This window comes from Chelonoidis abingdonii, chromosome 17 (assembly GCF_003597395.2).
Source record: "Chelonoidis abingdonii isolate Lonesome George chromosome 17, CheloAbing_2.0, whole genome shotgun sequence".
In the NCBI taxonomy this organism is placed as follows: Eukaryota; Metazoa; Chordata; order Testudines; family Testudinidae; genus Chelonoidis; species Chelonoidis abingdonii.
In genome coordinates, this window is record NC_133785.1 from 17390113 (window position 1) to 17406482 (window position 16370).

At 43.5% G+C, this 16370-nt stretch overlaps 2 protein-coding genes across 6 annotated transcripts in view; both read left to right on the top strand.

The window, feature by feature from the left end:
* The window catches only part of HMCES (5-hydroxymethylcytosine binding, ES cell specific), a 10936-nt gene extending 934 nt beyond the window's left edge, over window positions 1-10002 (top strand). For 4 of the 5 annotated variants that reach the window (XM_075073170.1, XM_075073171.1, XM_075073169.1 and 1 more), the window contains exons 2-7: window positions 1123-1319; window positions 3324-3467; window positions 4630-4749; window positions 5692-5852; window positions 6491-6683; window positions 8108-10002. In XM_075073170.1, the coding sequence (XP_074929271.1) occupies window positions 1137-1319; window positions 3324-3467; window positions 4630-4749; window positions 5692-5852; window positions 6491-6683; window positions 8108-8311 (1005 nt within the window). In that variant the 5' untranslated portion in view covers window positions 1123-1136 and the 3' untranslated portion in view covers window positions 8312-10002. The remainder of the gene's footprint in view (window positions 1-1122; window positions 1320-3323; window positions 3468-4629; window positions 4750-5691; window positions 5853-6490; window positions 6684-8107) is intronic. The other variant, XM_075073173.1, reaches the window with a different exon arrangement.
* Window positions 10003-12352: 2350 nt separating this feature from the next.
* LOC116837149 (histone H2A type 2-B) lies at window positions 12353-15428 on the top strand. Its single transcript, XM_032801333.2, has 2 exons — window positions 12353-12405; window positions 12683-15428. Exon 2 carries the CDS (start codon window positions 12735-12737, stop codon window positions 13113-13115), a length of 381 nt encoding a protein of 126 aa, XP_032657224.1. The 5' UTR covers window positions 12353-12405; window positions 12683-12734; the 3' UTR covers window positions 13116-15428.
* Window positions 15429-16370: the final 942 nt, after the last annotated feature.

The following is a 16370-nucleotide window of genomic DNA, read 5'->3' on the forward strand; positions in this document are numbered from 1 at the left end:
CCCCCGACCCCCACCGGAGACCCCTTCCGTCCCTGGACAGAACCCCGACCCCCACCGGAGACCCCCCTCTGTCCCTGGGCAGGAATCTCCCCCGACCCCCACCGGAGACCCCTTCCGTCCCTGGACAGAACCCCGACCCCCACCGGAGACCCCCCTCTGTCCCTGGGCAGGAATCTCCCCCGACCCCCACCGGAGACCCCCCCTCAGTCCCTGGGTCGGGAGCCCTGCACCCCTCTCCCCCAGTAAGGAGCTCTTATAGCCCCTCTTTCCCCCACCAGGAACCTCCTACAGTTCCCCAATTCCCCCTCCCCCCACCAGCACCCCCTCTCAGTCCCCTGACTTTCTCCAAACTCCTCTCTATCTAGGCAGGGGACCCCTTTTCCATACTCTACCAGGCTGGCCCTCAAATCACTCTTATAGTGAAAGACCCCAGTCCAACAACCAGTGACCCAGAGTAGCAATTCCCACTCCCCCTTTCCCAGAACTGTGCTGCTTGGGGCATCCTCTGACTTACTGATTCCTGTAGATTTAAATGTATGGTTAAGTAAACACAGGGGAACAAAGGGCTCCCCCAGCCTGTGTCCGGAGGTCTGTTTCAGTGGATATATTAGTGGGCCGCAAAACCAATCCATCTTATTTTTTTTCCAAGGCACCTATTTCTTCTGTCTGAGCACAATGTAACAATTAAAGATAGCTTTGAGCATGTGGTCTCTCAGCCTCTCTTAAATGTTACTCAACTGCAATCCTTAGTTATCCCACTGAAAGAAGTGTTACCATCATAGATGGAGAAGAAGGTTTGGGGGAATTAAGTATTAAAAAGCCCATGAACTATGTGGTGTGCATTAAATATGACACTTCAGTCACTCGCCACTTGTACTTTCATCTGTTCATTGTATGCTTCCTTAGATTATTAAAGTCTTAGGGTCTTTTTTTTTTTTTTTACAATATCCAGCACACTTCTGGGCTCTGTAAATAATAAACCCCTGACACCTTGCCATAGAGCGGACAAGAGACTGAGTCGTAGGGGAAGACATGCATGTAGGAGAAATGTGTTCATGTTTTGTCACCTGAAGTCAGATTTTAGGCTATTGTTCCACAGCATATAATGTCTTCTTCCTTTAGGAAACTTGTGAAGAATGTGTGGGCGCACGGCCTGCGCTCTGGGAGCAGATCGCATCCGCCGGGCCTGTGTGTACCGTGATAACTGTGGCAGAATAAGACAACCTGAATGGAGAGATGCTGATAAATACAGCCCCTCCTACAACAAGAGTCCCCAGTCCAACAGCCCTGTGCTGGTTTCTCGACGACACTTTGAGAAGGTAACCTTCAAACAGAACAAATTACTCATCATGCATTATGATGCATCATATACAGTGACTAGTAGTTTGAAGGGGGGTAACTGTATATTTCACAACTGTACTTGACCAATTTGATATAGATGTCTTTATATTTTGGAGTATCACAGGTTTCAGTCTCTTCAAGCCTTAGTAGTTTAGTCTTAGTTCTGTATCTCCAGACTCCTACTGCTAGTATATGCTTTGCAGGAATTCATAGTGACATTTCAGGCTTTTCAGTACACATGCTTGCCGTATTAATAGTTCTGTATGTGTTCCCACTTCTACAGTAAAAAGGTGTTTTAAGTTCTGCTGAAATGTCAGGAATTAGTTATTTGTTACAACTGCTTAGATTTGTAGAACCAGAAATGTTTAAAGATTAAATTTAAAAATATTAACACTTTATCATCCTAAACCAATACACCTGCACAGCATTTTAAAACACAGCATTTTAAAACTACTTCCTCCTTTAATTTTCTTCTTAAATATTATGCTTAAAATTCCACAGTTCTCCTGCAATAGCTGATGAGATCACAAAGAAGAAAAAGATGGTGCTTGAAACATATCTATTTATTATTTGTATTACTGTAGTGCTTAGGAGCCCCATTTATGGACCAGGACCCCATTATGCTAGGCGCTATACAAACAGAGAACAAAAAAGATTGTCCCTGTCTCAAGGAACTTACTATCAATGTGTTAAGACCAGAGACAACAGATGGATGTAGGCAGACTGATGGAGGAGTATAATGAAACAATGAGATGGTATTGGTCAATATGATAGGTGGTGGTCTCGAGCGTACCAGCAGCCTAACTATTAACACAGGCAAATATCTGATCATCTAGTCATCTTTATTAAACTACTTTCCATGCTTATTCACTATTTGGGGACCGTGTGACACACTTTATTTACAATGGTGAAGCAGAAACAATTGGATTTGTGCTTTTCTTTGCTGCTTTCTGTTCTGCTTGTAGGCCTGAAAGGTTTTACAAAACTGAAGGCCAATAGAAATGTTTCTGTGTAGTTTTGTTCATTGGGAACTTTTTTTAACAAACCATTTCCCTGAGGTATTAACCACCCAAACATTGCAGCTTTTGGCTGGCACCTGAGAATCAGAAAGTGAATTGACTGGAAGCAGAAGTGAAACCCACAGTCTGTTTCCATTGTCCAAGCTGAGAAAAAATGCAAAAATGTGAACAGTGAAAGTAAGTTAGACTTTAAAAGTGCTCAGATTATTAAAACAAAGTTATTTTTGTAACATTTGTAAGAATTTTTTTTTTAAATAAAAAATATAAGGAAGCTAACAGTGTCCTTTTATAATTATTCACTGCATTGGGAAAGGCCTTAAGATGACAGTGTTGCTGGGACTTTTTTTAGTAGGGCAGAATGTATAATATGCTTAGAGTGGAAGATCCCTGAATAGTATTAGTTAAGTAAAAATTGCAAATTTACTGTTATACGCAAATATTGTATTATATAGTGAATGTTCCTTATAACCAGTGGTGTTTATATTTATTTTTTTGAAATAGCCTTATTGCATATTGCTGGGTCTGAAAATTAATCCCTTGCATATTTTCAATGACTTTCTCAGAGGAGTAATAATTACTGATTACTTTTGAATCATTTTTCGGTTGCAGTCATGTATCAGCACAGAGTATATTCTCACACCCATACAAAACAGAAGTGATAGAATTGCAAAGAAAAGTAACTAGCAGAACAGCAACCAAAAGTTTCTTTCTTGTCAGAAAGTAACCTTTCTTCGTAAAATATAAGATGTTACTTTAATAAGTTATCTGTAAGCTCTTCTTTTCTTGTTAGGCTCTCTGCCACTAGTTGTAGTGAATGAGTGAGTTTGCTGTGATTTGTTTGTAGTCTCCACTACATAATGGAGAAGGCAGAGAGCTATGATATGCTCTGATTACTTTGTAATTTGCTGTCTGCTCCTGTCTTGCATGTACATGCATGAGATGTTTTTCTCTTTTACGTGACAGGATGCTGACTCTTCTGAGCGTGTCATTGCGGCTATGCGCTGGGGATTAGTCCCAGCCTGGTTTAGAGAAGATGACCCTTCCAAAATGCAATATAAAACATCCAACTGTCGCAGTGATACCATGATGGAGAAACTCTCCTATAAGGTAAGTTTACAATATTATTGCATTTAATGAGTCTTGAGAGAGAGAAGATTTTATAATCGTCAGCTCCTAGCAGTGCTACTAATGACTTGTAAACCAGAGATCTAAACCTCTTCCTAACAAGAATTGGCCACCACCACCCTGTTGCACAGAAAATAAATCCTTCTGAATGACACATTGTAAAACCTAGCATCTCAGTTTCATTGAAATAGAAGTACTCAACAAGTGATAGCTTTTCGCATGCTGTATTTGACCAGGTGGCCTTAAGATAACCCGCTGTTTGATTCAAGTACAGTTCAGACTGGAGAAAACAAAGGCATTGGCTCTATAAAAAGAAAGCTTTTGGAATAAAATTCTACTTGAAATTAATAAAAAGTTTGTCTGCTAAGCCTATTGAGCAGCAGCACAAAGAGCTCCATAGGTAGACTTATACTACCCCCCTCAGCTGGAAGGTGGGTGTACTGTTCGGTGGGAGTCTATAAAAGGGAGGTTCTGTCATGCTGTAAATGATGGAAGGTGAGAACATGAAGGATTATTTTGTCTTACTCCTCATAACCTTCAGTGAAAAAGAGACTTTCAGAATTACCCTGAGTATTACTTGCAGAAGACCTCCAACTTAATTTTGGTTTGGGGTGGGGATTTAGGTGCCTATCTCCCATTGATGTTAATGAAAGGGAGTAGACAGAGTGCCAATTATTACATTGACATATTTTAAACTAAATCAAACTTCTTGAATGGAATAGAATGACTAGATTTCCATCTTGTGCTAGTGTGGAGTTCTCATGCTGCCACCACCATGTATTAATGCATTTTAATTCCTAGGTGATTAGGGGACACTACCAGATGACTATGTATAAGACACACATACAGTAATTAACTACTTAATAAGGCTCTAACTTCCTCAAGAGCTTTTAATGGTGGCATAAACTCTGATAGCAGAGCATAGTTTTATGTGAACAGAACCCCAGTGTGGACCTACAGCTTTTATGTCTATGCATTTGAGGATCAGTTATAAAATACGAAAAGGGTTATAAATAAATGTGTTCCCTATGCTTCAACCATGGCCTTGTCCTCCCCTCCTAACAAACATGTTTCTTTTATTTTAATACCTTCCAAGCTGCCATCTGCTTTGATTTGTGACATGGTCAATCTTCTCTTCCCAAAGGGACCTCTGATAAAGGGCAAGCGCTGTGTAGTGCTGGCAGATGGATTCTATGAATGGCAGCAGCACAACGGAAAGAAGCAGCCCTATTTCATTTACTTCCCACAGCCCAAGCAAGAAATGGTACTGGAATCCCAGCAACAATGTTGTTTTAATATTCAGCAATGCAATACAGCACTTTTCGGTTTGAAAAGGTTTTAGAAATATTAATTAGTTGTCACTTAGCCTGAAGAAAAGCATATTTATTTTGTAAATTCCTGCTCACTCCAGCTGTGTTTGTGATTGAGGTTCAGGCATAGGATATTGGAGACAGTGCAGCTTGAATGTGTGGTGAGGCCTAACTTCCAGGCAGGTGGAAAGAGGGCTTTGGTGGTGATGGAAGATGTCCCGCAGTCATGTAGCCATCCCCTATATATTAAAGTCCTGAAATGCAGAAAAATTAACTTCTCTTATGTTTGGAACTGTTGCTGTAATATGTGTTGGTGCACCCAAAGCTGCAGTCTGTGCATGGCCTTTTGATCTACAGTGTGCTTCCCATCACTGTTCTAATGCAGAGCTTGATCCTGAGAAGTGCTGTGCACAAAGTGCTCCTGTTGAAGTCAATGGCCCTTGCTAAAATTTCACAGAGCAGAGTTCTGAATAGTCTCAGAAACTCTTCTCTGTCTGTTGTGCTTTCTCCCCTCGTTATTTATTTTTTCATGGAAATGTAGTCTGTTACATGGAATATCTTCTCTGCTACTGTTGCTTATCCTGTCTCCTCTCCTGTGACCACACAATACTTTCCAAAGTAACAGATTACGATGCACAGGTGGAGGATATTGACTTTGAGAGGTGGAAAAGTATCAATGTAAGATGATGCTCCTAATAAAGTTTTTGTGTAAACATCCCTAGAAATAGAGAAGAGTAATTAAAATAGCAAATGAGTCATGGGTACCTGAACTACACTGGTTTTCAGTGTTTTCTGTGAGGTATCATATAGCCTTTAAATATCTCTGTATTGAAATTACCTAGCACAGGAAGGAGGTTAGGAAAGATTGTGATCATTCTGTATCTTTTTTTTTCCAGGCAGATGGGAAAGATGATGATGATGAGTGGAAAGGCTGGAGGTTACTCACCATGGCTGGGATTTTTGATTGCTGGGAACCTCCTGATGGAGGTGATGCATTGTACACCTACACCATCATCACAGTAGATGCGTCTAAAGGCTTAAGTGCAATCCATAACAGGCAAGTGAGAGTGACTGACTGTGACTGGTAGAGTTTAGGCTGGCAGAGATTAGTGGGAAGTGTGTGGCAGAAAACCTTCTCTTTACCTCTGTGCTGTGTGGAGTAGGTAGTGTGACTGTACATACATAGCCTTGGTGGCCAAGAACACACAGGCCAGAAATTCTTCCATGCTCTTTCTGCCTGATCCCGGTAGAGAAGTACATTAGAACATTACTGACTTGTTTCAGGTCACTGAATCTTGCTCTTGCCATAAATCACTGTGTTTGGCCTCTTGCTGGTAGCAGTAAGAATTAAATTGCTCATAGAGCTGCCTAGTGATTGACAGACCCTTTGCCTCCTCTGGGGAAGCAGGCTGCTTTAGTGAAGTTAGCACACTTTTTTTGCCTCACAGAGAAACATTGTATTGCTCAGTCCTTTCCCCATGGCTTCAGAAATGAGGTCTGTATGCCTTCTAGCCATTTCTTAACATGATAATAGTTATTGCCAACACAGTTAATCCCCAGATAGCTGGAATCTGGATTATGTTAATTCTGGATCTTAGTTTGGCTTTCACCCAAATCACCCAGTCCTGCCACATGGCGGATGAGTTGTGTTTCTCTATGTGGTCTTAAGATTTCTGCATCTCCTCCCATGTTTAGGATGCCAGCTATCCTGGATGGGGATGAGGCCATCAGGAAATGGTTGGACTTTACAGAGGTATCAACACAGGAAGCCCTTAGGCTCATCCACTCCGCAGAGAACATTGCTTTCCACCCGGTTTCCACTATAGTAAACAACTCCAGAAACAATACACCAGAATGCCTCGTTCCCATTGGGTTGGGACCAAAGACGGTGAGATCTGGTGGTTGACACAAATCAGACTTCCCTACCATAATACTGTTTAATAATAATAAATATAATTGTACTTTGTCCTCTGTCTAAGTGGGGGTTCTGCTGCTCTTTCCAAACATTAATGAATTAATCCTGTCTGTCAGGTAGATAATTTATACCCATTTTCATAGATGCATAGATTGTTCAGGCTGGAAGGGCCTTTTACAGAGGAGAAAATGGAGGGCTGGATTTAAGGGCAGGTGACTGCCTGGAGTGCCAGGCTTAAGGGGCACCAGGCTCGGGGTGTGTGTGTGCTGTTTTCGTTAATAGCGACAAAAGGGAAAATAGAATGTTTGAAGTAAAATATAAATACAGATTGCAGATCCTAGCATGCAAATTTATCATCTTATATGACAGAATAAATAATGCATCAAAGTTGTGTAATGGGCTAAAAATGCAATAAAAATAAGGTATTCAAAAATTTTACTAATGGGGGAAGGCCATGCCATAGAATATAAGAGAATAAATCACATGTTTTGTTAGATGTTCATTAGGGGCTGGGAGCTCACTCAGAGCTTGAGGATGAGAGGTAGATTATGCCATGTAAGATTCTTGAGCTACTCCTTCTAATTGATTCAGGATGGCTCTGAGAAACTCCCAAATCAGGGAGTGTTATTTACTCCTTCTCATAACACAAGAACTAGGGGTCACCAAATGAAATTAACAGGCAGAAGGTTTAGAACAAACAAAAGGAAGTATTTTTTCACACAACACACAGTCAGCCTCTGGAACTCCTTGCCAGAGGATGTTGTGAAAGCCAAGTCTACAACAGGGTTCAAAAAAGATCTAGGTAAGTTCATGGAGGACAGATCCATCAATGGCTATTAGCCAGGCTGGATAGGGATGGTGTCCTTAACCTCTGTTTGTTAGAAGCTGGGCGTGGGTGACGGGATGGATCACTTGGTGATTACCTGTTCTGTTCATTCCCTTGGGGGCACTTGGTATTGGCCACTGTTGGAAGACAGGATACTGGGATAGATGGACCTTTGGTCTGACCCAATATGGCTGTTTTTATGTTCCCAAAGGCAGCCATCCATCCTCAGTTGGAGAGAGGGTCACTGCAGTGAAGGCCCCTCAAGGATTCCCATTCCTTTTCCTGCTCTTCCAGAAATAAACCATGTTGTGAAGTGTCAGGATCACTCTGCTAAATACAGTATATTCTTTCCTGAATGGCATTTAGGATTAATCTGACTGGGACTTCCATGGGGACCTTCTGCAAGGCTGTGTAACTGTAGGGAGTGATGTTGCTGCTGCACCTTCCCCATTCTGAAACTGGACCCAGCTCATTGACTTGGTACCCATGTGGGCATTTTCCGATGCGCCTTGCATATATGAGCAGCTATTTCTGTGGTTCTTGTTTTTCTTATTGTAATTTGTCCTGCCAGGAAACCAAAGTCAGCAGTAGCAGCAAAATGATGTTGGACTGGGTGAAAAACAAATCTCCCAAGAAAGAGGAAGATGATTTGCCCAAATGGTCCAGCCAGTTCATCCAAATCGCTGCACCCAAGAGAACCAGTGCAGGCTTAATGTACCAGTGGCTGAAGAAGGAAGAAGGGGATCCTTGTGCAAAGAAGCCCAAAACTCAATGAACTGACTTTCAGTTCTGTGTTCCTAAGTAGATACAGCATGTTAGCCTGTTAGATCCTGCAGACTGGTACTGAGACTCCTGTGACCTTGTTGCATTGAGCATTTAAACATGATCTCTAGCACTGATGTGATTTTTGTAGCTTGTTTCCCTTCTTGTGCTGATGATTTACTGATTCAGGAGAGCAGTGTTTGGTTTTTAAAACTTTCTTTGTTGTCTTCCATTAGCAGGGACATAGATTTAATGTGCAATGCTCACCTCCCACCAACTTTTTCACTGTAGCCCAGTGGTTGGCACTAACCTGCCTTGGGAACATTTATGGATTAGATACATGTGTGAGAGGCGCTTAAACCCAGTCCATGCTCTTCCCATTGGATGAGGAACAGAAAAATTGCATGGAATTCTTTCCTGCAGTGGTATTCAACTGGTTCTCCTTTGTGTTAATTCTCCTATATAGTGTCTGTTCTATACAGATTATTTTGGACACTTTTGATGCTTGAGAACTTCTGCAGCTGAAAAATGAACAAAATAACCTATGTTAAATTGGTATTTAAATCAGAGACAGATCCCCATTTCCCGAGGTCAGGAAATTCTGGGGTAGCCTGACTTGCTTTGTGTCAGCACAGCAACATGTATGGGCCTCTGCATACGGGTTCCAGAACAGTGGGATCCTGATGTCATATGTGGAAAGGACGATGTTCAGGATCCTGGAAGCAAGTGCCATGGGTACAGGTCCCTTTTAAAACTGAGGAAGCATTCTGCTGTAGAAATGGGGAGGGCTGTGTGTTTGTGTGTGTATAAGAATAAGAGAGAAATGCCTTGTTAAGTCAGTTTTGCTGGAGAAAGTAAAAAGTGCCCTTACCTTTAAGTCCTTTTCCATGTGCATTGTCTGTCCCATTTCTGACAGGCTGACCTGTCTTTAAGGAGTCTGTGTGCTATTGTCAAGGGCTGCTTTGAAAACCATTCCCCAGTGGTAATATAGTATGGAAGCCACTAGAATTATCCCCTCAAATTTCCCACTGTTGCTACCACTGGTGGTAGCAATGGAAGTTATAATGTAGGCATGAATCAGTATTTTAACCAGTGTTGTCTAACCATGGTCTGAGCAGGGTTAGATGACACCATGGTAAAATGGCAGCATATTGTCTACACCAGCCTCACACTGACAGTAGCAACGCTGGTAAATTTAAAGAGAAAAAAGTCCTGATGTTCAGAAGTGCTGAGTGCCCACAGCTCCAAATGAAGTCAATAGAAGCTGCAGGTACTCAGTACCACTGAAAAACAAGCTTTAATGCATTGGCATGACCATAGAGAGTAGGTTCCTGAGAATTACTGGGTTTAATCTGTCTCCTGTGGCAGCCATAATTCCTAGCTTTATTATTTTTGGGGGGGAGTTGTGTGGGAAAACTTGTCTTGGCCATAATGTTTGTGCAATCTTTTTATTAATAGGATTTTAAGATTTAGAGAGTATTTTCTGAATTCTTGATCTAGAGAGGGAACAATTACTCTGTTGAGTAGGTAGATCACTGGACTGTCACTAAAGTATATATTTTTTGTCTTTGGTCTGGGACCTGAACAAACAGAGTCAAATGTTAGAGCAAAGCCCTTAGCATGTGGGAGCTCTCTGGAGAGCATCACTTATTTGTATTTGAAGTAGTAGTTTGTAGAAAATAAAAAGCGATCAGTTGGCTTGTTGTGATGTGTCCGTGTATGAGTCTGTCTCTCTGTACTTGTTATCAATCCATAATCATCCACTCCACGAGCAATGTGAATAATGTGTCTTCCTCACTCTTGGGAGAAGAGAGACTTCATAGAGTATAGTGAGCTGTAAGACTTTTGGCTGGATAAAGTTCCTGAAGAGGTAAGAGTTTATTTACAAATTACAATATTCTCAGAAGGCAGATTGATGGCTCCACTCAGAACTGCTTTGTTCTAAGGGAGCTCCACAGATGCTTAGCTGCTGTGGAGAGTCTTGGGGGATGGGTGGTTGAGCAGCAGCCCTTGGAGTGTCGAACAGGAGTGTGGCGAGATACCATTAAATGGGGAGAACCAAATCCATGCTGCAAGGAAGTGAGTTATTTTAAAAGTATCAAACTGTATCCAAGATATATGAGAATTTGACCATAACTCGCTACATTACATTCATTGGGAAATGCTCCATTGAGCCCCACTTCTGACACCTTTGAGGAGCTAGGGAATGTCTCCTGCTAGCTGATCGGTAGTTTGGGTGGATGTAGGGTTTCCCCTTGTCTATGGTTAATGTAAACTAGCCAGAAACAGTTGTGCAGTCTGTTTCCCTATCATTTCCATCATTAATTTCTCAAGACAAAATAATTTATTATCTGATTTCAGTCCCATTCCACACTGAAAGAATCAGAGGGCTTGATTTGTGGTCCCTGAAACTTTTGCCTCAACACCATCTATGTACTTCAGCAAGCAACATGCAGAAAATGAGAAATAGTTTTCTTCCCCTGCCAAATAATTTCTTCTCTAGACAGAATGATTTTGCTATCCTCCTTCAGTGCATTGGCTGTAAACAGCAACCATTACAGAACAGACTACAAAAAGGAACACGTGTGCATTTAATAATTGTTTTAAAACTCCCTGTTGCTACTAATGGAGAGAGGCATGAGGTGAATACAGACCTGGCAATCAGGAATACCTGAATTCTAATCCTCCTCCTAATACTCCTTTATTGCCTTGGCCCACTCATAATCCCTCTCTGCCTCAATTTTCCCATCTGTAAAATGGGGAATAATCCTTCCCCCTAACACTCATAAGGGCTAATTATGTGTAGAGCATTTTGCACGTAGAAAGCACCGGAAGTGTTATCACTAAATAACTATATTTGTATACTGTTATTTCTAAGTAACACCTTTAAACTTACATCTATCTCCAAATCAAATGTGCTTCCATTCAGAAACTGTTAATTTTTTTTAAATGAAAATACTTGGTGCCATAATCTCATCCTGAAGCTCATATACTTGCTTCAAATAAAGCCTTTCTGTTGAAAGCCAAATGCCAGTTCTGCCAGCAGCTGTGTCAGTAACCTTAAAAAAAAAAAATTATTTTCTAGTGTTGATCTCTCAGGAATGAGGAATTGTCTTTTACATGCGAGTGTAAAACCTAGCACTAAAACCAGGGGCTTTCAAACCTGTTGCTACTAGCCAGGGAAGTTTATTAGTTTTGGGAAAGGAAAATGCCCATCCTGTTAAGGTAGCAGCAGACTGAAATTAAATGAGATTTTCTTTAGGTGTTTGCACCTTTTTCTAGAAGGGCAGCTAGTGGTATTATCGGTTTGATCAAAGACGGACAATGTGGATATGTCTACAGGGGGGAGGGAGAGCTCAGTGGTTTGAGCATTGGCCTGCTAAACCCAGAGTTATGAGTTCAGTTCTTGAGGGGGCCATTTGAGGATTGGTCCTGCTTTGAGCAGGGGGTTGGACTAGATGATGGTCTCCTGAGGTCCCTTCCAACCCTAATAATCTATGATTGTATGCTTATGCTTCCCCCGCCCCCGCCTATACATGGGCAAGAAGAGAGGGGAATATTGTACACAAAAAGAGAGAGGCTCAGCCGGGAGCCCCAGAGCTATTGGGGCACAGTGCAGTGCAAGGAACTGGTGTTTATAGCAGGACTAGAAGGAGAACTCAATCGTGGAGGGTTTTCTCGGAGCCTGATATGAAGCAGATCAAACGCCAAAGACGCCTAGCGTGACTACTTATAGCACTATAGCCGAAGCAAGGGAAGAAATCTCCTTTCCCTAGTGCATCGCTTTGTGAGGCAGCCAAAGATCCAGTCTCCTTACAGCTGCTGTTGCTGCACATTAATATGCTTCACCACCAGCCCCCTTTGCAGGCCACCCAGCCAGCGTCTCGCCTGTACTCCAGCCCCATCCGAAGCCGAGCATAGGGCGTTGCGAGCCCTATGCAAATCAGGGATCGGAATACCCGCCAATGGGAGCCTGGTCGGCTCGCACTGCCGCCAATGGGAAGCGGCCGGCGGCCTGGGTTTCGATTTATATCCGCTAGCGGCTGCGAGTATTATTGTCATTGCAGCTGTGGGCGTCTAGCAGAGCAGATCGGGCTCAGTGCGGTGGTGAGGGCCAGGGCTGTCCCTGGGGTTTTAGTCCCTGTAGGGTTTATTTTAAGTGTATGCGCGCCGCCGCGCGGGGCGCCTCGTGTGTGGCTCGCTGCAGGCAGGGGCATGTAACAGGCTGGGCTAGGTGCAGGTCGCCGGGCCTCTCGGCGCTGCAGCCCGCGGGCACGTTGTAGCCCTGGCGGGCGGCTCCTGGCGCGGCCCCTAGGAGCGAGTCGTGGCCCGCGGGGCTGGCTGCCCACTGCGCGTTATAACGGTGTTGTGTCCCCCTCCCTAGGCCCCGCGACCGGCTCGGCGCTTCTTCTCCTGCCCGCCGTGTCACCCCCGCCATGTCCGGCCGAGGGAAATCCGGCGGCAAAGCGCGAGCCAAAGCCAAGTCGCGCTCCTCCCGGGCCGGCCTCCAGTTCCCGGTGGGCCGCGTGCACCGGCTCCTGAGGAAGGGCAACTACGCGGAGCGGGTCGGGGCCGGGGCACCCGTCTACCTGGCCGCCGTGCTCGAGTACCTGTCGGCGGAAATCTTGGAGCTGGCCGGTAACGCCGCCCGGGACAACAAGAAGACGCGGATCATCCCCCGGCACCTGCAGCTCGCCATCCGCAACGACGAGGAGCTCAACAAGCTGCTGGGCGGGGTGACCATCGCCCAGGGCGGCGTCTTGCCCAACATCCAGGCCGTGCTGCTGCCCAAGAAAACCCAGAGCTCCAAGAAATGAGCCCCGAGCCACCCGCATTCCCAGAAAGTCAATCGGTCCGCGATGCGGTGCAGCCAACATTGCTGTTCCCCTGGTATCCTCTCCGTGTGCCCACTCTCCCCCCCGGCCTCCACATTCCCTCCACTGCTGCCGTGGGGTACTACCCTCCTGACCCCTATGTGCTAGCTTTGCAGTCCTGCAGCAGGAGAGGATGTAGCTCTTATTACAGAATGATTATGAGCCTGTGATTTTTTTCCCCTTTCTCTGCAGCCCCCAGCAAGGAGGGAGGTAAGGAAGCAAGCAAGCAGTCTGAATTTGAAATAATAATGATTCATAATAAAAAAGCCCTTTCCCGGGTGCCAGCACCCTGCCTGGTGCTCCTAGATTGCTTTCTGGACTGCTAGGCTGCAAAGCTATCCTTCCAGGGTTGCTGGTCAACAACTCTGTTCTCAGAGCAACATCTGTAGGGTTGGTGGCTTGTTTTTCTGGACCTGCTTACATTCGGTTGGAAGAAGCAGTTGGGAAAAGGAAGAATTGGTTGGTTCTCTCTCTTTCCCTCCCACTCCGGAGGGTGTAACTAACTGCAAGGGAGAATATTTTGCGCATTGAAAACTCCAGCCTGGAGCAGGAAGACTGGGCTCGGTCAATACGCTTTTTATTTATGTTGTGTTTTGTGGATGTAATCGAAGATACCATGCCTTTCCTTTGTATTGTACCTGGATATTATTTGGGGGGGTGGGAGAATCATGGAGGGTGATCTCTCCCTATTGCTTAACTTTTGCACGAATGATCTACTTTATTTTCTCACCTTGCTCCATGCAGGAGGTAGGGAAGTTCAGGAGGGTGATAATTTTACCTGTTGTTGCTGCACATCCCCAGAAATGTGATCATAAATGGACTTAGTAAGTACAAGGAGGGTGGGAGGCCAGGAGACTTTCCAAATGTGAAAAAGTAGTATCTGTTTCTGGGAGGAACTGGTCATTCAGATACCACGTTTTGTTTTGTCCAGTGGTATGAGCTAAGATGTCATCAACTGTAAAAGAGTCCTAACTTGGGTCTCCTGTTAAGTTTTGAATCCCTTACTGTAGCTGTCTGGCTGAGTTCATGCACTCATTGGACTAGTAGGATTTAGTTATTTCTCATTAGTTGGTGTAGGTCCTGTATGGTTTGGGGGAAAGAGTGCACTTGAAAATACTCAAGAGCATTACAAGGTCATGAGTTTACCATTGGCAGGGAATGGAAGCTGCCATTGGTTTTTCCTTTTTTTGGTCAGATTAATAGCCTTATGTTGCAGAACCTCTTACTTTTATTGAGAATTTAGCACTTGTACTCTAATTGCACTTTAGAATGACATGCAGTGTTTTTGTTCATCACTACTTCTGGGTCTTAAAATGAAGTGCTAATTATACATCTGTTAACAGTAATCTCCTTAATGGATTAATGTTTCTTTTTTTAAAAAAACCCTATAATTTACATAAAGCAAATATATAGCTAATGTGGTTATTAAATGGCTATTTGGATAATGTATGAGCATGAAAGTCAGCCTAGCAGTCCCTGTGACACACAGTAGCTGTGATCTGATAGAAATTGGTATAAAGAGCAACCTTGTTCCTTATTGTGAGGGCAGCTTGTTTATGTAGAAGGTTGATAGAATCATGTGCATGCAGCAGTGTCCAGGCTGTTGGACAGCAGAACTTCATAACCTTCTTAAAGTGCAATGGACAACCGTGTCTGTGCTGTACGTAGCATGTGTTCCACCTATCAAATCAGTTCTTAATTTTGTAGATGAAATAACTTGCTCTGATTCAATTATATTATCTAGAGTAGATGAATTTGGATGCCTGTAAGTGGTTTTATGAAGGGGTTTTTCACTCCATTGTAGAATGTGGAAAAGGTATATTACTAGAGTACTGATTAGTAATAATGGAGAAGTAAACTTGATATGGCATGGCTACAGGGAATTCTGTGGTTTCACCCCTCCTCAGAGCAGGCCTGGGGGAAACTGTCTTGTTTCTGGGCAGCTGCATCTTACTGCTGTTGCATGGGACCCATTTGGGTTTTTCCTTCTGTAAACTGAGCATTATGTCATACTGGGGTGGATGCGGGAGGCAATTAGGATTTTTTTTTTTTTTATATACAAACCATTGTTTAGAGAATGGAGATTCTAAAATGTCTCTGTATCTTAGTGTCTTGTGTTCTTTTGTTTCTGTAGGACCAGCATTATATGTGACTCAAAGGAGATTGCTTTGTATTTCTTAGAAAATGCAGAACTTGTGATACTGAAAAAAAGAACAATGCAAACCCAAAATCTGATTAAACTGGTTCAGTATTGAATGTATGTCAAACTTGCTGTCTATTATCACCATATCACCTAACTCTTGCTTACACTGGAATTGTCATATCTGAGGAAACAGACTTCTATTTTTATGTCAGTAACTTTGTATTTGGATTCAGTCTTCCTGGGAGGGATGGGGGGAGATACCTGATTTAGTTCAGCAATCCCAGTTGCCATGGGTGGTATATTTAGTTTTTCACCCCAGCTTGTTCACACAGATAGGCGAGGGGGATTAAACATAATAGTCATCCTCCAAATTTTTCTCCCCACTGCTGGCAATGTAGAGTCACTTGATGATCCAGCCAGTGAGGCAAATTTGAATCTCCCTCAGAAAGTGTGACCTGCAAGGAAAAGCAAAGATGGACTGGAACACTTATTCAGTTGGCTGATAAGAATCTTGAGACTCTACACTAGAAATTCAGCTCCTGTGCAGACTTAAAAGTTTCATATACCCTTTTCCACTTGTATTTAGGTGGAGAGCTCACAATATATGTGCCAGGAGCCATCTAGGATGTCAATCTGCAAAGCCAGAAATGGCAAGACTGTAATCCTGATTCTTTCTTCCATGGCCGGGGAGGCAATTGAAAGAAAACAGGGTAGGGTGGAGAAGGGTGCAGGGCGAGAGGACCATAGGTGCTGGACCTCCTGGCTTGAAGTGGTTTCCATTCTCTCCAGGGTTTACAGTTTGGTTCAATGGCTCTCAGCACCCCCACTGTACAAATTGTTCCAGCGCCCCTGGAGAGGATGCAGGCAAGCTTGGAAAAGAAAAGAAAAAAAGTGCTGGTTGTCTTTTAAAGAGCCTGTAAATAGAAGATATTGAGCAACTTAATTATTTGTATGTCAATAGCACCAGTAAGGATTGGGGCCCCTTCGCTCTGGGCACTAAAATACAACTAAGGCTGTCCTAGTTGTGAAGAGCTTACAGTTTAGGGGGTGGGTGG